Consider the following 24,312-nt stretch of genomic DNA (forward strand, 5'->3'; position numbering starts at 1 on the left):
CAGTGGCATAACTTTCACAATTCCAAGATTCATTCATCATCAATCGAAACCCCACAAGACGGTTTTCCTTTTTATATATATAACATACACTTTGAACATAATTGTTACTCGGAGCACAAAACGTAAATCAACTCACAATACCACAGAAGCATGTACTAAGGATTGGAAAGTGGTTACCTCTCGCCTGAGCAAGGAATAATAAACCAACAATGTGGCCCCGTGCACCACCAAGACTCACAATCGGTCTACACAAGCACACAAACACACAACCATCATGTATTAGCTTTCAAACTAATAATGTGGCCAAAACAACATTTGGGGACACAAAATTCCTAGCTTCAACCAAAACTCTACCAACTCAAAGGGTATAACCATTCAAACAACACTCCAAAGTCATAAAAGTCCATTAAAACCTTAATTCCTCTCCAAATATCAATTTAGGATTCAAACCTCAAGGACCCACTATAAGAATTCTACATCCAAACATCCCATTTGAACAATTGAAGTCTTAACCACAATCTAAACCGATTAAACATCTAATTTAACCCTCCTTAACATAACCCAATTCACAAAACTCAGAATCAACCTCTACATTATCAACCTCAATCACAAACCTCCCATTTCCATAAACCCTAGCTTCAAAAACTCAAAGTTCTTCAAATCCAAGGAAACTACATCGATTAAAAACTTAGACTAATCCAAAGCAATCATCAATTAAAACTCAAAACAATCGGTCAAAAACCCCAGTTCCATCACAACCTAGAAAATCCTAGGGTTCCACTAAAAATCCTCAGAAATTCTAAGAAAGAAAGTAGATTAGAGGTTAAAATCACTTACTTGAGGTAATGGATCCTTAGAAATGTCTTTCCCAAGCCTCCACACCGAAACCCTGGCAGAGCTCCTCTCCTCCTTCAGATTTTCTAATTTTCGCACAACTAAAACCTCCAGCGTTTATATAGATTCGACACCTTTCGCCGCAGCGAACCCATATCTTCGCCGCGGGGAACTAATCTCGAGAGGGATTACTCGCCTGAAAACCCTACTTCGCCGCGGCAAAAGCTTCCCGAAAGGAAACTCTCGCTCACCTAGAAAAACTTCGCCGCGGCATGCCCTCACCTTCGCCGCAGCGAAACATTCCCGAAAGGATACTCTCCCCTAGAACTCCTGGTGCGCCGCGGCGAAGTTGAACATACCCTGAGAGGGGTACGTTCACCTATTCCTCCAACATACCTCAAATCCAACCCAAACACCAAGGTCAACATTAAATCACTAATCTATCCTCAAAATCAACCAAACGAGGTTATTAAAACCCAATAAAACTCAGAACGTTACACATCTTGTGCGAGAGATAAGACTTTGTGGCCCTGTGTGTTTAAGATGGATGTACCCTTTTGAGAGATACATGAAAATCCTAAAAGGGTACTCTAAGAATCCTTATCGGCCTGAGGCATCAATTGTTGAGAGATATGTAGCTGAGGAGGCAGTTGAGTTTTGTAACGCATATCTTGATAGGGTAAAGGCAGTTGGTCTTCCTCAATCTCGACATGATCTGGGGAGAAGAAGCAAGGGAACACGGGGTGTCATAATGAGGTCTATGTCAAGAGAAGCTGTAATGCAGGCACATCTATACATTTTAAACAACACGGATGAAGTTTTTCCTTACTTAAATGCTCACAAGAATATGCTGAGGAACTTGAATCCAAGAAAGAGTGATATGCAACTAGCTAATGAACATAATAAGTCATTTGCAGAGTGGTTCAAGCGAGAAGTGTTAAAAGATGGCAATCCTTCTGAGACAATACAGAGGCTAGCTGCAGGGCCTTCTTTTGAGGTTTTGTGTTGGGGTGGATATGATATAAATGGTTATTCTTTTTATACAAAAACCCAAGACGATAAGAGTACTATGTAGAATAGTGGGGTGATGGTAGTAGCGGAAGCCATGCATTTTGCTAGTTCTAAAGACAGAAACCCAATGTTGGCGGCAATGTCCTATTATGGAATAATAGAAAATATATGGGAGGTTAGTTATACCAAGTTTAAAGTTCCCGTCTTCAAATGTAAGTGGGTTAATAGTAATGTTGTGCAAGTGGATGAAGAATTTGGATTTGTTTCGGTTGATCTTGAGAGGTTTGGATATGGAGATGAGCCATTTATTTTGGCAAGTCAAGCAAAACAAGTGTTCTTCGTTCCCGATCTAGCAAAAAAGAAATTGTCTATCGTGCTTCAAGGTAAAAGGCAAGGAGTTGGTGGAGATGATGGTGACTTAGAGCTTAATCTTGATTTAACCCCGCCTTTCACAGCTACTCGACCTAAAGCAGTTGAATTAGATTTGGTAGATGATGACTGTGCTGTTAGAGATGATCATTGTGAAGGAATTTGGGAGGATAATCGTTATAAGCCTTAAATGAATTATTTGATTTTTTTTTGCTAAATATACTTAATAATATAATGTTTTATATTAACTTGATATTTCTTATTCTTACATTTATTAATTTGTTGTTCTTTAAACAAGAAATAGATGGATCCGGTTAACAGGGTTCTAGTGACGACAGCTCTTTTACTAGCCGGAGAAAGGGTAGAGGGCCAACCCATATGAGGCATTTAGCTTTACATGATGAGAGCACACAGCCTATAAGGATTACAGTGGAGTTTGATGATGATCTGAAGCCTATAGGAAAGGCTGGGGTTCAATTTACTAGTTATGTGGGTTATCTCACACGCAGTAAGATTAGCATTGACATTCCTAGCTGGAAGAAGGTGGACAAAGATTTGAAGAAAAACCTTTGGGAGGATATATTGGTATATTGTGCATTGTTTTCTCTACTTGTTTCAATTATAGTTGCTTATTTACTTTATAACTCTATGCTATTATTGTATTGCAGCTGACATTTGATATTCTTGCCACTAAGCAAATGAGAGACCGTCTGTTGAAGCAACTTGATGAACGGTGGAGGGATTTTAAGGCCACGCTTACAAAACATTATATTCGTGGAAAAGAAAGGGTGAGCATCCTAAGGAACGATATTCATTTATTAGTGAAGAGGCATGGGAGAGTTTTGTGAAGCAACGTGAAGACCCTGCATTTCAGGTTTGGTTTCTTCAAACTTAATTTTTAATCAGGTCATATTTTATTTAACTAAACTAATTTTGTCGATTTGGTTTCATTGTCATAGGCATTGAGTCAGAAGAACAAACAAATATCTGAGCATAATGTATACCCACATACCATGTCTCGTGCAGGGTATGGTGGGTTGGAAAGAAGTATGATGGAGGAACGGCTGAAGAATGCACAGATGGCTGCTGCTTTAGATCCTACTGGCTACATGCCACCTATTAGCATCCGTCTCGCCAAGAAAAATGGAAGGTGGCGAGGATTAAAAAGTGTCAATACATTACTCCACAGTCTGCTGCTGTTGCTGAGAGGATTGTAAGTAATATTTAAGAATTATGCTTCATTAATTTTTTTTTCAATTATCTTAAATTGAATTTGTTGCTTTAATGATATAGGATACACTTGAGGAGCAATTATCTCAAGGTACATTCATCCCTCAAAGACGGATGGATATCTTGGCCACTGCTATTGGAAAGGCAGACCATCCCGGAAGAGTCCGAGGGACCCCTAAAGGGATTGGTATTAAAGAATTTTTTGGCTCTGCTTCACGAAGAAGCACTAGATCATCCTCCGCTAACATGGTATCTAAAGAGGAGCTCGACTAACGACTACAGAAAGAAACAGAGAGAGTTCGAGCTGAACTAAGTGAACAACACATGGCAGAGATGCAAAAGATACGTGACAAATTTGATGCCAAGTTTCAATAGACTCTGATGATGATGGGTACAAGTGGATTCCAGATGCCTCGAGTATCTAAACCTTCCCAGGTAATAATCACACATCTTTTTAAATCTTCTAAAGATTCATTTGATCCATTTAAACTTATTTAATGTTTCTTAACTAATTTTATATTATGTTTCAGGGTTCACCTGTGATAAAAAGCGGAAAGGGCAGTAATAATCAGACACAGCCACTGACAGTGTCTGACCCTGACCCTAGCCCTGACCCTGTCGAAGACAATGGGATGCCGTGTTCTCTCTATGTGGATTATGAAAATTCACCTGTTCATGTTGCTAGTGGTCGAGCATTCATGGGCACAACAATTCACAGCAACAAAATTCCGAGCAATCAAGCAAGGGTGACAGTGGAGAGGATTTTTCATGGTCAGGGGGTACACCAGTGCCCAATCCTACTGATGAGGTTCGACTCTTGGCCCAAGCTAAAGGACATTTCATTTTGTGGCCAAAGAGACTTATTGCAAAGCCAATGGTGAAGAAGGCGGCAGCCAAGAAGGCCACAACGAGCGCATCATCTGATCCTGTACTCTTGCCTCTTCCTGGTGATGTTGCGCTTATGTATTCCAGTTTGGAGGTTCTTCATTCCATGGTGCCAAACATGGATAAGCCTGTGACTTTCAAGATGCCGTTGGGGGTTGTGGGTTCAGATATAACATACGACTTCACCATTGACAAGAGGGACCTCGTTCAGTTCCTCAACTTTGAGGAGCTTGATATAGCCTTCATGCAGCTTGCTATTTTGTAAGTTACAATATCATTTTCTTATTACATATTATACTTCATGCATGTCCTAATGTTTTTTACTTAAACAACAGGCACTTTAATCAAATCTGTCGAAACGGAGGACTTGAAGGAACATATGGCTTTATGTGTCCTCAAAGGGTGCAGAAAGAATTTAATACTGTGGAAGCAAGGTCAATCTACATTATGACCACAATGACTCAGACTAGAAAGCTAATATATTTTGCACCTTATGTGGAAGGGTAAGTGTATTATTGTATTTGAGATATACAAGTTGTATGTGTCGGGTTATAATTAACATGGTTTGCCTTTTGCAGTTATCATTGGACTCTAATTGTTTGTGCCCCTTTTGACAACAAAGTTTACTGGTTTGATTCACTCTGTGGAAGTCCATCCGAAGAAACCAAAGATGTCATTGACACGTTAGTTTTTATTTATATATTACTTGTGAAGTTTATACAAGCATGCTCTAATATCATTTTCTCTTATAATGTTGATAGGGCTTTTCATACTTTTAATGTTGTGGCGATTAAACAAAATAGACAAGCACCAACATGGATTCTTCCAAAGGTATATGTTGTTTTGAACTAACTTTTAAACATTTTTGGATGAATTAAAGTTAATGTTTATAATCAATAATATCTAATATTCAATTTTATATCTTATTTTTTTAGTACCATTGTCAACAAGGACATGTTGAGTGTGGATATTATGTCATCCGCTACATGAATGACATAATTGAGACAGGAACGACTGAGAAATTAGACGAGATAAAGATGAGTTACGTTGCATGACGTTCTTCAATTCATTTCACATTTTTGACTAACTTTACTATGTTATTTTTGATTAACAGATATTTCAAAATACTGCGTCATATCTCATGGATGACATCAACTTGATGAGGGACACTTTGTCAATAACATTAGTAGAAACTATTGAAATTTAGCTTTCAAATAGATAGGTTATTTCTTAAAAAATTCATTGTTAGATGTTTTCTCTCGGTTCCCTCTTATATGTACATGTTCATGATTTCCATTGTATAGAGAAGTAGTTACTTCTATTTCAGAATTGTTGGACCTAGCCAATACGTGTTCCTTGGTCTTAATTAACCACTTAGTTCTATTATATTGGCCGGTTTCCCTATTTTCGAATTGTGTAAAAGAAATTTCATTGCTGTATATATATTAACTAGCTAATTGATCTTGTTTTGCGTGATATGCACTGCCTACATTTATTTGGAACTGTAAACTGCAAGGTGGTAAAAATGAAAATCAAGCAGAATTTTATAAAAAAAATATGTATTTTTAACGGCGGTTATATATATAATCGCCGTTAAAAGTATATTCCACGACGGTTTATAAAAAACCGCCGTTGAAAGTCAAATTTCAACGGCGGTTTTTTTTTAACCGCCATTTTCCACGGCGGTCGAATATAAAACCGCCGTGGAAAATTGAGTTTCCACGGCGGTTAAATAGAAAACTGCCGTGGAAAATCGACTTTCAATGGCGGTTTCGAACCGCCGTGGAAAATCAACTTTCAACGGCGGTTTCGAACCGCCGTGTTTTCTTTACCTTTCAACGTCGCCTTTATTAACTTTGCCTTCAAAACCGCCGTGAAAAGCCACTATTAACCGCCGTGAAAGGCCTTTTTTCTGGTAGTGAGTTTCAAACCATAAGTTTTAGTCTTTTAAGGAATAAAATGGTTCAAGTTTTTATTAAATTATAATGACTAATATTTTTAATGGAAAGAAACTTAAGAGAACAAAACCTATGGTTTAAGACTTGAGAAATTAAAACCAAAATAAAAATAAACTTAAAGGATTAAAAATTATATTGACCTGTTTACTAGTTTACTAATATGATTGCTTTTGGGTTGGATCTTAAATACCATGTTAAGAACTAATGAGCACGAAGCAAGTTTCTCCTCAATTTTTTTCCTTTTTTCCGCTCTTTTCTTTTTTGTTAGAATGTCAAGCAAGCATTTAATTATACTTATATGTATCATAGACAATCTTCAACAGCTAATTATTCATCTGGCTAACCCACGTCGTGACATGAACTATAATTCTTTTCCGCTATTCTAAGGCATCAAATCATCTTAGAAATCTCACTTCTAGTTAGTCAAAGCCAACACTTCTCGTGAAAGATTGAATCTGATTGGCCATGAGATATATACCTCGCGAGTCGCGTGCCTGAGCTGTACTTTTCTTCAGCTATTTTCAATTCACCGAACCTCTTTAGAATCTGTGTGCTGGACTATAATATTAATTCTTCTCATCAAAATCCTACCTGTTATATTCTTTCACATGTATCCATATATTTGACTTCTCATTTTTAAATTAGTTCATTCCTTTCGCGCGTACTCTTGTGACTTACTAATCCAACAGTTTCAGGATATATTTATCCGTTAAACTCACTAGCTTGCTGGTATATATATAATTATATCAATGTACATGCAAAGGCATTATTTGAGCCTCGAGATCACTGACTCCAAAAAATCAGAAGAGGCTTGAGTTTTTGAGCCTTAGGAAAATTCAAACTAGTTTCAAGCCACAAGATGAAGGTTGAGTTTGTGTCCAAACAAATCGTAAAGCCATCTTCTCCAACACCACAAAGCCTCAGAACTTTTAAGCTGTCTTTCATTGACCAGCTTGCTCCTGTAATGCACACTCGAATTCTATTTTCTTATCCCAATGTTGAAAACGATAGTGTTGCTAATCACGACAGGTTTGACAGCCTAAAGAAGTCATTGTCTAAGACTCTAACCCACTTCTACCCACTGGCAGGTAGAGTCAAAGACAACAAAGTGATTGAGTGTAACGATGAAGGTGTCGAGTTTTGTGAGACTTGTGTCCATAGCTTCCTCTCCGACATCCTTAAACAACCTGATGCTGACGTTGTACACCAGTTTGTGCCAGTCGATGATGCCCATTTAGGAAGTGGGTTTCTAATGAAAGTTCAAGTGAATCTGTTTGATTGTCGAGGTTTGGCTATTGGTGTGTCTTTTTCTCACAAGATTGCTGATGCTTCAACGATTGGTTCGTTCATCAGGGCATGGTCTTTTGCGGCTGTTGGGTGCATCACTGAGTCGATGCTTCCTAAGTATGTTCTAGGAACTCTTTACCACCCTTCCATGGATTTTCCGACTGTTCTTCCTCCTGTTGAGTTCAGGCACTTCGATTACACTACTAGAAGGTAATATTCATGCAAGTTTCTGATAGAGTTTACACAGGAAAGTAGTACAAATTTTCATTTAGAAAATTTCAACACCCACGGCCAAAATTCCTTTTAAAAACTGTGAAGTGTCTTGTTTTTAGATACTAGAAAATCTATAGTAGTGAAATAATTAACTGAAAAATCTGTGTAGTTGAGCATCCATGGGAAAAAAATGAAGTTTGAGAGCCACCTTTGATTGAGCTTGAGAATGTAGAGGTCAACTATCACAGTAGCATATATGAAAGAATTACGTCAAAAAATTTACCTTCTAGTCCAATTGTATCTGTGTAGGAAAGTTTACCTTTTTTCCTCGATCAAAAATTATATATAATACAATATTGACTTCAGTAACCTGGATCGCACATTCTCATTAAATTAAAATAATTTCTAATGGAGTGCATGATACAGGTACGTGTTTGATTCCTCAAAGATAACAAAACTGAAGGCTGAAGCTGCAAGCAAAACGGTGGAGAATCCAACACGAGTGGAGGCAGTATTGGCACTAATTTGGAAGTGTGCCACAACAGCATCTAGAACAAACCTAGGAATAACCAAAAGACCCTCTATGGTATCCCAAATAGTAGACATTCGAAAAAGGACAAGCCCACCGTTACCTAACACCTGTGTAGGAAACTTCGTAGGTCACTTCATAGCAAAACCAGAAAATTCTTCTAGTGACAGTGAAATGAACTTACAAGGGCTAGTAATTCATCTGAGGAAAGGTCTCGAACATTTCTCAAAGGTTCATGTCCAAAAACTTCAAGAAGGAAATGCTTTCATGACGGTGTATGAGGGATTGAAGGACATGGAACTGTTGTACAAAGAGGGTATTGATTTCTATGGTTGTACAAGTTGGTGCCGTTTCGAGTTTTATGAAGCAGATTTTGGGTGGGGAAAACCCAAATGGGTAAGTATTCCATACGAAGATAAAGAATTCTTTTATTCTCATGGATACGAGTGATGAAAAAGGAATAGAAGCATGGGTCACTTTGAACGAACAAGATATGGCCTTAATGGAGAGTAACCTTGAACTGCTTGAATTTGCATCCTTGAATCCAACTATCATATAAATAAGATTTAAAGTATCGACATATAGTTTGCGCCTTCTTTATTATGTTAGTTGTTCTGTGTTCAATGTATCATCGTTTCAATCTTTGTAATATGTCATGTTATTGTGTAGAATTTGTTACTTTCGCAAATTGTTCATTCACACGATTATTGTGATATTCGGCCTTCCTGAGTGAAACATGAGAATAAAATTTGGATAAGGGCCAAATAAAATAGAAAAAAACACAAATGAGACATCATATAGGTTTAATCCCCATTGAGGCAAAAAAGTAACTTTGAATGGTTTAAGATCATGACGGATCATTTTGAAAAATATGCTCAAAATTCCAAAAAATTTTGGAAAAAATTGAAAATATTTAAAATATTATGAATAATTTGAGGATGCCATGGGTGAAAACTAAAAACTGGACAAAAACCTGAGGATTTTCCCTAGGGGAAAAAGAAGAAGAAGCAAGGAAGCCTGTAGAAGTAGAAAGTGCTTCACTACAAAAGAAAATGCCAAATCACTGATGACTTATCGACCGAATAATTTCCGTTGCAAAACTCCGTGGCAAATTCTGTCATTCGGCCTTCATGAGTGAAACATGAGAATAAATTTGGATAAGGGCCAAATAAAATAGGAAAAAAAAAAAAACAAATGATGTCACATCCAAGAAAATTTCACTTGGACATATGGAATTAAAAATTGGGACAAGGGCCAACATAAAAACAAGATAGTTTTTTTATGTAAAACCTCGATAAGGTCTAGACTGACATCTTCGTAATTATCAGTTTATGAAGGGTAAAACGGAAAATTTTGAGAAAAATTTTAAAAAATTTCTAAAAATGAGAAAAATGTAAGGTAAAGGTTTTAAAAAGCTCAGTTGAGGTCCAAAAGGTAGAATTATTGTGAAAATAAATTATTATAGAATTTCCTGTAAACTGAGGTTTAATTTTCAGGAAATTATTAGAAAATCAGAGAGAAAAAAAATTATTTTAATTAGTTAGAGGCTTCAATAAATTTGAAAATTTTTTTATAAATCATATAAATATTTATTTGAATTTATAAAATTATTTTTAGGCCTTGAAAGCTCAGGAATTAATTTTAGAAAATTTATTTTCCTGCAGTAATACCGATAAAGGCCTAATCGGAGAAAATTTAAAATAAATACCTAGAGGTGGCAAAAAAATCTGAAAATTTTCATATCATGTCCTTATATTAAAAGGTGAATTATCATGAAGAGAAATAATTTTTTAGAGGTATGAAAAAATTATGAAATGTTACTAGTGAATAGTAACCGATAAAGTGTCAAATTGGTTTGAGATTTTTTTGTTTGGATGTGGGCCATCTTTTGGGGCCAGCCCAAGCCATTTATAGGGCCCACATTGAGCCCAATAAGAGTCCAATTTCGTTGATTGCTGCCCACTCCACAGCATAATTGAATAAAATGCAAATTAAGGGATAAATGTTTGGAAAAGTCTAGAATTGCCACTTGGATTAATCTGATTTATTTTACTGTAAATGGCTACCACATAACCCCCATTAGGTGTCCCAAATTCGGCCAATTAAGGGGAGGAGGGGACAGATTAAATTTTCTATAAATACCCCCTCCTAAAATACAAAAAAAATGTTGGAAAAATAGAAAAAATAGGGGGAGGTTCTGTCACTTTGGTTCCAGCTCTAGTCAACCAAAAATATTGAGGTATTTAGGCAAGGAATCACTCAGTTTTTATCAAGAGAACATCAAGGTATAGTTAAGCACCCCTATTCCTAAGTTTCAAGCCTGGTTAATAAGGGTTTTTGGCTTGAAAAATTAAGAAAAATGCTGCCAAATTTCGGTGGATCATGTGATACTTAGGAAAGGATAGAAACGCTAAATATCAATTGGAATAAGCAAGATTAAGTAGTGTATGGATTGATTTTTGGAAGAAAACCAACCTAGGATTCCTAAGCTTCAATTCAGCCAGGTACTGTTCATGGGGTAGGAAATTGTTTTTCATTGATTTGATGACTCCAATGGGTTTAAAATGTGTTTTTGTGTAGGGCTATACTATTGGAAAGTGTTTAAAATCATTGGAATAAAAAATGAAATTTTTGGAAGCTTAAACCGCCTATTCGGCTAACTCAACTTGAAAGGGAAGGATTTTGATTTTTAAAAATATGATTTCATATTTGGATTCCTCATGAAAAATTATGTGGAAATGAGTTATGAGGTTATTGATTCTAAAGGAGGAATTATTTTGTTAAAAATCAAAGGAAAAGGGGGGGAATGTTAAGTTAAAGATAAAGTGTTATGTTTAAGTGGTTTGGCTATTGATGTAGGTTATGTCTATGCTTGATTTAATAGGCTTTGTGAAGAGGAGTCAAGGAGGATCGTTGTTCCTTGAGGAGACCAAATTAATCAAGTGATAAAAGGTAGCTTTGAATTATAATTTGATTGTTTATCTTGTTTGTTTAATGTGATTTGGCATTGCTTGGATTGAGGAATTTGTGTTGTGATTTTGGTTAGTTGTTTAGCCTTGGTTTGCCAAATGCATTGAATTGTGTTAATGTGGAAGTGTTGATGTTCCTCCCCTAACATGAAACTAAGCATGATTTTATGTGACTTAAGGATGTCTTAAAGATTTATGACATGTCACATTTTAACTTGCTTGATTTGCATGATAATTATAGTTCAATGGCTACTGGATTTCTTTGAAATCTCATTCCTCCTATGTCAATTTATTTATCATTTAGGAAATGGCTCATCCATGGATCAAGACAAGGAATTGGTGCTAGGATGAAAGGGCTTTGTGAATGTTACATTAATTTGGAATGTTATGTAATTTGCTAACACACTTTATGTTGAGTTTGTAATGGATTATGAATGATAATATACGGTAAATTATATTGGTATGACTTATCAAGTGCTGGAATATTGGATGGTGCAATGTAAAAAGGATGTGGAAAGAGGAAAAAGGGAAAGAAATTCAAGAAGAATGGAATTAGGGGACAATAATACCCTAAAAGAGGCTAATCTTGTGACGCATAAAATAATAAGAAAATGATGGAATCTGGACCTAAGATTTTGTAGGTAAATAGATCTCATTTTTAGCTTTAAAAAAAGTGGTAAACCATTAAATTTGGAGTTTTGTGCTAAGAGTTATGCCCTTTCAAAGTTGGGCTAAAATCCTGAAAAATCAAAAATTGATCATATGAACAGTGTACATTATCAAATTTTCTGGTGTTGTTTTGGGTGGAATTGAGTCTAATGAATATTTTTCCTCTATAGAACTCTTAGCAAGCTTTGTGTGAAAATTAGAACCATCCCGTTTCAATTTTTCTAGAATTAGTTATGGATTTTCAAAATTAGTCCAAATTCAGATGAATAGTGTGTTGACAGAATAAAATGTGAGATTTTAAAATTAAAATTTTTCATCAGGAGACATTGGGAAATGGGTTCTAATGGTTCTAATTGACGTACAATGGGGTAATAAAGGAGGTGTTACAAATGAGACATCATATAAGTTGAACCCCCAATTGAGGCAAAAACATAATTTTGAAAAGTTTAAGATCATAAAGGATCATTTTGAAAAATATGCTCAAAATTTCAAAATTTTTAAAAGAAAATGGAAAATATTTAAAATATTATGGATAATTTGAGGATCCCATGGGTGAAAACTGAACAAATACCTAAGGAGTTGTCCTAGGAAAAAAAATAGGCAAAGAAGCCTATAGTAGTAGAGAATGCTTCACTACAAAAAAGAAAACCAAATCACTGAATGACTTATCGACAAAATAATTTCTATTGCAAAACTCCATCAGAAATCCGTGGCAAATTCCATAAAAAATATCACTGATAGAATTTGCTATGGATTTTTGATGAAATTTTTTCGTTAGTAAGTTGTTGATAACTTCATTTTCTGACGAAATTAGCCAAAAAAAATTCCATCGATAATTTCCATTGGAAATCCATGGCAAATTCTGTTGAAATATCTACGCACAGAATTTTCAACAGATTTCCAATGGAAATTACCGACAGAATACTTTCCGTAGATTATTCCATGAGAAAAGTTAATTTCTTTTCCTCCAAGGTACCATGTAATTAAAAATTTTATAACTTTAGTCTTATACAAAGTAGTCATTTTATTTTTTCATGAGGTAAAAGACTACTTTATGTAAGAAAGAAACAAATGAAACTCTGGTAAAAGTACATAGTGAAATCCTGGAGGCACTGGTGAACTATACTAACTCAATCTATGCACTTGATTGACCTAAGTATGGAAAAATTAAAATTTTTTTTTGACTTATTAGTTGATTGTGACTATCTCAAATTAATTGAATATTATTGATCCTACTGTAGAAGAATAAATTTTAGAGACAAAATTGAATTTTACTAATCTTGAGAGAATAAACATGAAGAATATAATGAGCGCAAGGTAAATATTTATATAGAATGGTGTATAACAATATTACTAACTTATTAATATTGAGTTTGTTAGAACGGTAAACAAAAATAAAATTGCCTTACCAAATATTTAACATGGTTATAGTTTTAGGATTTGGACTCGACACTTTTAATTAAAAAATTACAAACTCCTATAAATTAAACAAAGTGCTTAATGATTTTATTGTACATTATAGTAGTTTATAGTAATCCTCATTATAATGTAAGAGATGTATGAATCCTAAGTATCATCTCTTGTAATTTATTCATGACAGTATTATTCTTGTTTTTTACTCCACATCTTTATGTAATTTGATCTTGTCAGTGTTATATGATATGTCATATCTTATCTTTTTTGGAAAGATATGGACATTTTTAGACTGAAAAATATCAAATTATTTCAAATTATATTGAAAAAAAAATTAAACTGATATTTGAAAGATCATACAATAGTATATTAATTTGAAAAATTAATATTAATAAATGTTTACAAATCATACAATTTGAAGGTTTCACTATAACTCAAACCATAAATTGAAATATATTTAATGAATTACTAATAAATAAGAATTAGAACCTTATCTAAATTAAAAAAAAGTAAATATCAAAATAGCTTATTCTTTTTTTTTCCTTGTTTTTTTTTTAAAGTTAGTCCACCATAGCTAACATCCAAACATAAATCAAATTATATCAACAAAATATATCAACATTAATATCAAATTGGCTAGATATTGATTGAAAAAAATTGGCCAAATATTATAATATTATTCTAAATATAATATAATTATTCTTGTGTGTGAAAAATAGTAAGACTTAAATTTGGACTTATAACTTATAAAGCAAATTTTGACAAATGTTTTTTTTGTGAAAAAATCATATTTCATTTATTAGAAGGCTAAATTTATTCTTCGTCCAAAGATTTTCACCTTTCCTCCATCAGCCTGTTTAATCTGACACTTTATTTCTGACAAAAACTTTCATTTTCCTCTCCCATTTCTTCCAGCGGTTCACCCTCCTTTTGTAAGGCTGATAAATCCATGTTTTACCTTGTTATTTTATATCTTTTAAGGGATACTAAAATGAGCTAAATTACTTTTATTGTGATTAATTTGAATTAAAGATTGAGTTTATTAAAATAGAGCTTAATAGGGTATTTTTGTCTTTGCTCTTAAATAATGATTTTTGGGATTTTATGCTATTATCTCATTATTTTACGGGTCACTAGGGACAAAGGAATTGATTTTGGGTTATTATATTATATTGCAAAGGAATAAAAAAGATAGGGAAAAAAAACACAAAGTCATAAAAATCCAAAACTTATCCTTGTCCTGAGAAGGCCAATTAGTTACCTATTATTAATAATAAGGCACCTACTGTAATTGAGACTCTGCATCGGAAACAAATATAAAAGCATTTCAAGTGGATGGACTAGAAGTCATTCTACTGGTAATTGTTCTTGATGATGATGAATCGAATAACCAAAGTGTCTTTGAGATTCGTTATGAAGAAGTAGATATACCAATTAACTCATAATTGGTTTATGAAGAAGAAGAGGAGGAGGAGGAGGAGGATGGCGAAGAAGATGATGATGATGATGAAGATACAGAAAGGTAGTAAAAAAGATTCTTATGTGGATGAAGATGAAGATGAAAAAGAAGATGATGATAATGATACATAAATTACAGTGATGTTCCACTCTTATTTAGTTGAGCTTAAGTTTGATTGCATCGACTTTTAATTGATTTAATTTTTATTGTGATTTATTTTGTGATGATTATTTATTATTAACTCAAGGTGCTTGAATATGCAAATGGTAGGTTGAGGTTCAAAGCTTAATAGAGCACATTGGAACATTTCATCTTCTTCACAATTGTCTGATCAACTCAACAAATTTCCTATTCCTACATCTTCTCTACCTATGAGTGAAACATCCACTAGGTCTCTAGCTATAAATGAAGAATGTAGCATACCTTCATTATCACTTGCATTATCTCTAATTATAATTCAATCAGATAGTAGACCTTCATTATCACCTCAAGCATCATCTCCTCAGATCCCATCTCCTAGGACTAAAAACTCATATCCCCCCACTCCACAGGTTCCTCTTACTAGTTTTTCACTATCTGGTTATGATTGTTCAGATAGTTGACCATGGATATATCCTGAAAAGAAATCATAAGTCACCACCAACCTTATATTATTTCACGTCTTCATTTAGTATATTAAAGCCATTCTAACAACATTTATAGTGACCTTTTGTACAAAATTTTATCAAGTTTAATCCTCTGTACAGAATATTCTTCCTGTTATTCAAGAAAAATTTGACCATGCATGTTCTAGCTGGAAATTGACAACCCCTAGGTATAAGAAAATGTGGTTTGACGAATGGGTAGTAAATCTTATCTTTAATTATATTTGTTTTGCATCTTCAATTTTTTTCTCTCATCATGTGTAGTTTATATTTTTTTTGCTTTCTCATTTATACAGCAAAAATATAAATTGTTATCACAATATGATGATACTATTAACAAAATTTGGAATACAAATTGTGGGAAAATTTTAAGAAATACAATGCATACTGTTAGGCAAGACTTGTATCAAAAACAAGTTAGGACTAAGTGGATTCCACGTCAAGTAATGAATGAGTTAGAGAGAATATGGGTATCAAGAGAATTATAAGGCTAAGTATGAGATTGGTAAAGCCAATCGAGCTTCAACCACAAGAAGCACTTAACACAAAGGTGGGAGTATTCCTAATACTGATCATAAAAGGAGGTTGATAAGAACTTATCTTCAAATTAAATCATCATTTATTTAATGCATATATAATACATCCTTGTAAATAATTGCAGGTTACCCTTTTATGTTTGAATTGCTCAAGAGGACACATTTAAATGATAAAAATGGAAAATTTGCATACAAGTGAGTGAAATTAGCTCATATCAATATATGTTTTTAATGTTTGTCACATAGGATCACTGAAATTGTGCTAACAGCTAGAGGTCTGACTAGTTGTGGTGTGAGTCTTATTAAATGTTAGTCATAATAAATCATTTGGATTATGCTAACTATCTAAGGCCATACTAGTGTTAAGCAAAAATTTATTGCTCTTGATTTGTTGGAAGTTATTGTTAGTGGCAGTCTCACCCAAGAGGAGGTGAATTGGGTGAGTTATCAAAACTTAACCGAATTGAAACAGTGAACTTAATAAAAACAGAGAGCTTTGAGTTAGAAAGATTTCACCACAGAATAAAGACACAGGATTTATACTGGTTCGGTTTTAACCACTTGACCTATGTCTAGTCCTCAAAATAGCTCTGGGATTTTCATTATGATCCAAGATTAAACAGGCTCTTGGTGCCTCAGTACAGCAATTTATTTTCTCAATCACTCCCCCTTACTACCCGTAAGGTTACAATCCCTCTCAAGAGTCCACACTCTTGAGTTACTCTTAGAAAGTGAGTAAAGAAAGTGTATTAGTCTCTCTCACAAAGTGAATAAAAGTGAACACTGAAGCTCAGTAAAGAAGAAAAACAGAGTATTGAATACAACAGTAAGAGTTTTTGCAGAAGGTAGCTCTTGTATTCAAATCCACATTCAATGCTTCTTCGCGCCTTTTATAGTTGAAGTTTAATAACCGTTAGATGGAAGAGCTTCTAGCCGTTGGGAGTTCGGTTGCGTGTCTTCCCAGTTGCAATGGTATTCGCCATTAATGCTTCTGACATGGTAGGTTACAGGCTACTAAATAACCGTTGAGCTTGCTTCGTATTTTGTAACAATACTTCAATCTAATAAGTTTTTCTTTCAGAATGAAACTTATGAAGATAATTGATCAAGTGATAATAATGAACATTCATGTGGTAGTTGGAAAGAGAATCAATCAAACACTAGATGCATTAGCTATAAACTGAACATCCTTGATCGAAATCATGATCGATAACTGGTTTATCGATTAATTAAAATGAAAGAGGCTTTGAATCAAGATTTCCAGATGGATAGGGTAGGGTATTTGTACATTTGACACATAATTTAAATATGGAAATTTTTCCTCAAAAAAAGGAAATATTGAATGAATTGATCGTAAATTATAGGATTTTATGATTTCTGATTTGAAACAGATAACTTTATTTTTCGATCAGGTTATGGATTAACTAATGATCTATCAAGTGATCGATAAATGAAAAGAGTGATTTCAGAAAGATTATCTAGAGAAAAGGCTTGATGGTCACCTATGATTTTGAATCCCTTAAAATAGAGAATTAAGATAACCAGTAAGGCTGAGAAAAGCTTAAAGAGAAATATTTCAGAAATTTTTTAAATCTCACTATAGCTTCTTGTTATTGAAAGAACTGGATCATTGATCGAATAAGTGATAGAAAAATGTTTGATCGATCAGGTTATCGATAAAGCTAAGCAAGTCAGAAGTTACTTTTAAAGAACATTGATTGAACATTTTATCAATAAATAGATGATAGAAAATTTAATCGATAAAAAGGTTTAACAAAGATTTTCACAAAGAGCACAAATCCTATGATGATCGAGTAAGTGATTGATTAAGGATTGATCGATCAAGTGATCGATAAAAAGATAGTCAAGAGACTTAGTTCTGAAATGCCAGGAAAATGTTTGATCGATCACATTATGTAAAAACAGAATATTTGAAAGATTGGATGATCGATCATTTCATCGATAAATCAATAATCGATCAAGTGATCGAAGAAAAACTTAAAACAGTTTAATCCAGTGAAAAGGTGATGATCGATCATTTAATCGATAAACCACTAATTGATCAAGTGATCGATTAAAAACTTATCAAAACACTTAAACATAAAGAAGAATATCAATAAATGGGTAAATTATTATGTAATGATAGAATAAGTTATCGATAAAGATTTGATTAATAAGGTGATCGATAAATGGTGATTAAAACAAAATACAACGAGAATGAAAAGCTTTACTATTTATTTGTCTTCTCATTGATGACTTATTTATCGATCATGTGATCAATAGACACTTACCAAAATTGTGTTCCATTATCTGTCAGTTGTTCGATCATTAGATTATTGATCAATTGATCAATAATTTTCTACATACTTCTATACAAAATAGTGTTAACAATGATCGATGAATTGATCGATCAACACATACAATTTGGATTATCTATCAAGTTATCGATTATCATTTACTTGTTTTCATAGGAATTTTATCTGTCATGTGATCAATAAACCCTTGATCGATCAACTTACTAAAGCATAGATTACTCAATTGGTTATCATCAAAACCTTAAATCTAACAGTTATATAACTTATAAATGTCACACTTTACTTTAATACCCAATTTTATATCAAGTGGGAGCAATTGGAACCATTTGGAATCACATCTTATGGCCTTAAGTTAAAAAATTTGAACTTTTAAAACTTCCCTCTCGGGTTACTATTCATTGTAATCCTTAAATTTTCAAAACTTTAAAAAATCATAACTAATTCTAGAAAAATAAAAATGATACGGTTCCAAGCTTGCAATGAGCTCTTTTAGGGAAAAATATAATCAAAGTATGAATATAGCTCATGTATGCCTAGTTTCAATGTCAAGTCGCGCTGTTCATTTCGTAAATTCTAATTTTTCAGAATTTATGTCCAACTTTGGAAGAGCATAGCTCTTTGTACAAAACTCTAAATTTCATGAAATATCACTTATTTTAAAGGAAAAAATATGACCTATTAGATTGTTAAGTTTCAGATCCAAACTCTATCATTTGCTCAAAGTTTCGCATGGTCAAACTTTGCCCTTAAAAAGTCAACCTTTATTCTTTTAATGCAAAACTTATCCAAAGTAAACCATAACCATTCTAGCATGAACCAGCCATATGTCCCATCATATGATAAGTCATTTAATCTACAAGCCACTATGATCATCCATACATATATTCATACATATTACAAAACTTGTACATAAAGTTCAACATAATTCCATCTAACTTTCACAATATTCTTCTTTAAGATGGCATCACTTCCTTGCCTTTATCCACACCACTTGCTTGCCCTATTAGTGTTATTTGAACATAGAGAGGAATGAGATTTCATAGAAATCTCAATAGCAAAGAAATTATAACAATAATATTAAACATGCAAGATATATTACAATCAATTCCACAAAACATTTCTCTACCTCTTTGTCATATAAAAACCATATCAAATCATTCCAAGTCAATAAATTAATGTATTATGTCAAGGCATATCATGCAAAGAAATCAATTACATTACTATCAAACAATTTCAAATACCATGTGGCATATATTTATAGGGTCATCTCATGTAATAACCAAGCAAGTTAACATTAAAATTGTAAATTCCATGCTACCTCTTTTTAATCCAAGAATTTCAGCCTCTTTGATTCCTTGTGTTCCTCCTTGTTCTCTTGCTTAATTCCTATCAATCCATGCATAAATACATGCCAAATTATCAACCATATCACATGAAATACCATTAGGTATCAACATAACTCTATCACGCTCTATTCTTTGACTTTTTGACTTTAATTTTCATCTTTGTTACCATCAATCTCTTGTGCCACTTCTACATAATTTTTCATGTAGAATCCAAATGTCAACTTAGTTTTATCAAAATCAAACTTCTCCCTATCCATATGAGCTTGGCCAAATTGAATGTAAATTAGGGTTAGAATTTTCATTTTTGATTCCAATGCTTTTAAACACTTTCTCTTGACATAGTCCCACACAAAAACATATTCTAAACTCATTGGAATCATCAAATTAAACTGAAACAATTCCTATCCCCATGAGCTAAGCTTGGCCGAATCAATGCAATAATTAGGGAACTTGGAATTTCTTCAAAAAATCAATCCAAACATCAGCCAAGCAAGGTATTCCAAGCTCTAAATCATAGTTTCTATCCTTCCCTAACCATTCCTCATTATTTTGAAAGTTTCTATCCTTCCCTAACCATTCCTCATTATTTTGAAAATTTGACAGCATATTACCTTGGGATTTTGTCACCAAATCTCAATGGAAAAAGCCAAAAACATAGTCAAATTAAAGCTTGAACATACCTTGATTTATCCTTGATTCTTGTTTGAAATTTTTAGGATATTTTTAAAGTGTTCTTGACCTCCCAAACTCGGTTATTCTACAACAAAATCTCCCCCCTTCAACTGGTCAAAAACTGAAAATTGAAGGTGTAAAAGGGGGTATTTATAGACCTTAATGTAGCCTCCTCTTCCATCCAAGTGTTCCTTAAAAATATGAGATATTATGGCCACGTGGACACCCTAGATGCTGCAGAAATATGAGAGTATACAAGTGTCCCTTAAGGGATAAGGTTTTAGATAAAATCATGTAATATTTTGCATTATTTTATTCCATAACCATGTGCACCACTTGGGCCACAAAATTACTGTTTATTTATGGCCCAAAATAATGTCCAATGGGCTGGAGAAAGAAGGAAGAAGTATCACCTTGCATATCCAAACATTTTTCCACCTGATTTCACCATATTAACTAAAATCCCTTTCTAATTTTTAAAAATATTTCTAGACCTCCAAAATTTTTTTTGTTCCCATAAAAAATCATATTTTAATATAGGAAAGTCTTTTGAAAAAATTTGAAATTTATCTAAGCCTCAAATTATTTATTTTAAATTTTCTCCAAAATCGGGTTTTACTAATAAGATTTTGGTTATAAATATTCTAAAATTAATTCTTTTACTTTTAGGACCTGGAAATAATTTTATAAATTCCAATAAATCCTTAAATAATTTTCTCTTATTTTTTATAAAATTATTGAGGCCTCTACATATTTAAAATAATTATTTTGTGCTAACTTTTCATTGTTTTTTCCTGAAAAAACTTTTGTTTACAGAAAATTTTGTAATAAATTATTCTTATACTATTTCTACCTTCAAGGCTTCAAATAGGGTTTCAAAACTTCTAATTTACCTTTTTACTAGTTTTTAGAAATTTTCTGAAATTTTTCTCTAATTTTTGCATTTTGCCCTTCTTAGACCAATAATTTCAAAAATATCAGTCCAGACAAGAGTTGGATCTCAACTCAAAAGTTGTTTCGCCTCTGAGTCTATTTCACTACTTGACCCTCTGCCTAATTTATTATTCACATTTCCAAGGCGTAACATCCTCTTTTTTTTTGGAACTTAGATGCATTGCAGAGTATATAAAAAAATTGTGATTTATGATAAAAATCATATGCTTTAAAATTTATTTGTGCACATTAGGGAAGAAAAATTAACGAGCCTCAAGTGAAAAAAAAAACCCTTAAAATAATTGTTTTGAATATATATATGTGTATGTACATATAAAAATATTATTGTTAGGATTATTATTTGGTTCAAATTAAGTAGTATCATGAGAAGTAAATAATAACTAGCAAATTTTAAGATTTTGAAAGATTGAATCATAAAAATTATCTATATTAAATTAAGTTTTAAAATACATATAATTCTTAAATAAATACGTCTAAAGTTCATTTTTAAACAAAAGGATAAAAATTGGAAATTTTAGTCAAATTGTTTAGGATACTTCAAATTATCTTAAAGACTATCTTGAAATCAATTTCATATTTAAGATGATATTTAAATAATAATAATAATAATAATAACAACAACAACAATAACAACAACAACAAAAAATAATAATGAGTCAAAGTGAGATATGGAAATTTAATTTAGCTTTATAAATTTTAAAGATTTAGTAACCAAAACCTAAATGTGATCACAATTTTCAACGTTTTTATGAGCCGCCACTCTAAATCACCCTCCCTCTCGTCTTAGCTTCTTCCTCTTCCTCTTCTTGTTTTTTTTTTTTTTTAATTCTCTCCCATAAGCATCCGTGACCTCCTCCATCCACCTTCCTTCTTGTTTTTCTTTCCCCAATTCGGCTTCCCTTTCCTTCTCTTGACGTTTTGTCCTTTTTCCCATTGTTGAATCATGTTCACAGGGGCTTCTTTTCCCAGGTACAATTGCTTTTGGCTTTCAATTTAATCATATATTTATATAGTATTTTAGATGAGTATACCATACTTTATGTGAGTTGTTCCTCAATTAAAACTCGTAGTGTGTGTATGTACTTTCAACTCCATAAACATTGAACCTTGTCTCTGGAGTGTTAAAAAAAAAAAAAAACTATTGATCTTGACGCCTTTCTTATCTGCGTAATTAATAATCCTATACATATAGACACACCTATAAATATATATATATATATCGATTCATATTTGTTAAATGAAAGAGGATATAACCACAGCCTCATAGCTCACCTCTAGAAACTCTATATATATATATATATATATATATATATATGTATGTATGTATGTAGACACTAACAAGTAATTGTGTGTTAACCAAGGCATCGATAACGCAACTATATTATTGGCTTTTTCTATTAATTGATGTCATATCCCAAAAAAATTTACTTGGATATAAGAAATTAAAAATTGGGATGATGGTCAATGTAGGAACTAGACTGGAAAATGAAATAACTTTTAATGTGAAACCCCGATAAGGTTCGGGCTGGCATTTTCGTAGTTATTAGTCTAGAAATGGCAAAACGGGAAAATTTGAAAAAAATTCTAGAAAATTCCTGAAAAATAGGAAAAGTGTGAATTAGAGGTTTGAAAACTTGGTTGAGGCCCAAAAGGTGGAATTACAGTGAAAATAAATTATTATGAAATTTCCTGTAAAAGGAGGTTTTTCTAGAAAATATTAGAAAATTAGAAGAAAATAATTATTTTAATTAGTTAGAGGCCTCAATAAATTTGGAAAAAAGATGAATAAATCATATAAATATTTATTTGAATTTATAAAATTTTTTTTAGGCCTTGAAAGTTTAGGAATTAATTTTAGAAAATTTATTTTCCCGTATTGACACCGATAAAGGCCTAATTGGAGAACATTCAAAATAAATACCTAGAGGTGGTGAAAAATTCTGAAAATTTCCAGATCAAGTTCTCATATTAAAAGGTAAATTATTATGGAGAGAAATGAATTTTTGGAGGTCTAAAAAAATTATGGAATGTTACTAGTGAATAGTAATCGATATAGTTTCAAATTGGTTTAGGATTTTGTTTTGGATTTGTGGGGCCCACATTGACCCCAATAAGGGCCCAATTTCGTTGCTTGCTGGTTACTCCACATAATTAATTAAATAAATGCAAAAATTAAGGAATAAATGTTGGGATAATCTAGAGCTTGGACACATGGTTAGATCTGGAGTTATGAGGCATTTGATGGCTTCCAACTCTCCTTATTTCAGCCATTTTGGATGTTCAAAAATTAGAGGGGAAAGGCAGCTTGGTTTTTCTATAAATACTCCCTTCTAAAATACAAAAAAATTGTTGGAAAAATAGAAAAACAAGGAGAGGTTATGTCACTGTAGATCCAGAACTTGAGGACCAAAAATTTGAAGGGTTTTGGACAAGAATCATTCAACTTACATCAAGGAAGCATCAAGGTATGTTTAAGCATCCCTATTCCTAAGTTTCAAGCTTGGTTAGTTGAGGTTTTTGGCTTAAAAAATTAAGAAAAATGTTGCCAAAATTTCGCTGGACCATGTGATGTTTAGGAAAGGATAGAAACTTTAAATACCAAGTGGAATAAGCATGTATAAGTGGTGTATAGTTTGGTTTTTGGAAGAAATTACACCTAGGGTTCTATATGTCTAATTCGGCCAAGCACTGTTCATGAAGCAGCAACTTTTTTTTTCATGAATTTGATGATTTCAATAGGTTTAGAATGTGTTTTTGTGTAGGGATATGCTTTTGGAAAGTGTTTAAAATCATTGGAATCAAAAATGAAAATTTTGGAAGATAATACCCCCTAGTTAGCCAGTTACTGTTTATATGGAAGGAGTTTGATTTTTGAAAATCTGATTCCATATTTGAATTTCTCATAAAAAATTGTGTAGGAATGAGTGATGAGATTATTGATTCTAAAGGAGGAATCATTTCATTAAAAATCAAAGAAAAGGGGAGAAAATGTTAAGTTAAGTTTAAGGATTATGTTTAA

The 24,312-nt window shown here is 32.9% G+C and overlaps 1 protein-coding gene across 1 annotated transcript in view; it reads left to right on the forward strand.

Moving 5' to 3' along the window:
• The first annotated feature begins 7,146 nt into the window (after positions 1-7,146).
• The window catches only part of LOC114759811 (vinorine synthase-like), a 63,420-nt gene continuing 46,254 nt past the window's right edge, over positions 7,147-24,312 (forward strand). Inside the window, exons 1-2 of the mRNA XM_028949060.1 lie at positions 7,147-7,784; positions 8,214-8,712. Of these exons, the coding sequence (XP_028804893.1) occupies positions 7,147-7,784; positions 8,214-8,712 (1,137 nt within the window). The remainder of the gene's footprint in view (positions 7,785-8,213; positions 8,713-24,312) is intronic.

The sequence above is a fragment of the Neltuma alba genome, unplaced genomic scaffold (genome assembly GCF_004799145.2).
Source record: "Neltuma alba isolate B1F8T4 unplaced genomic scaffold, ASM479914v2 tig00010901_pilon, whole genome shotgun sequence".
Classification (NCBI taxonomy): Eukaryota; Viridiplantae; Streptophyta; class Magnoliopsida; order Fabales; family Fabaceae; genus Neltuma; species Neltuma alba.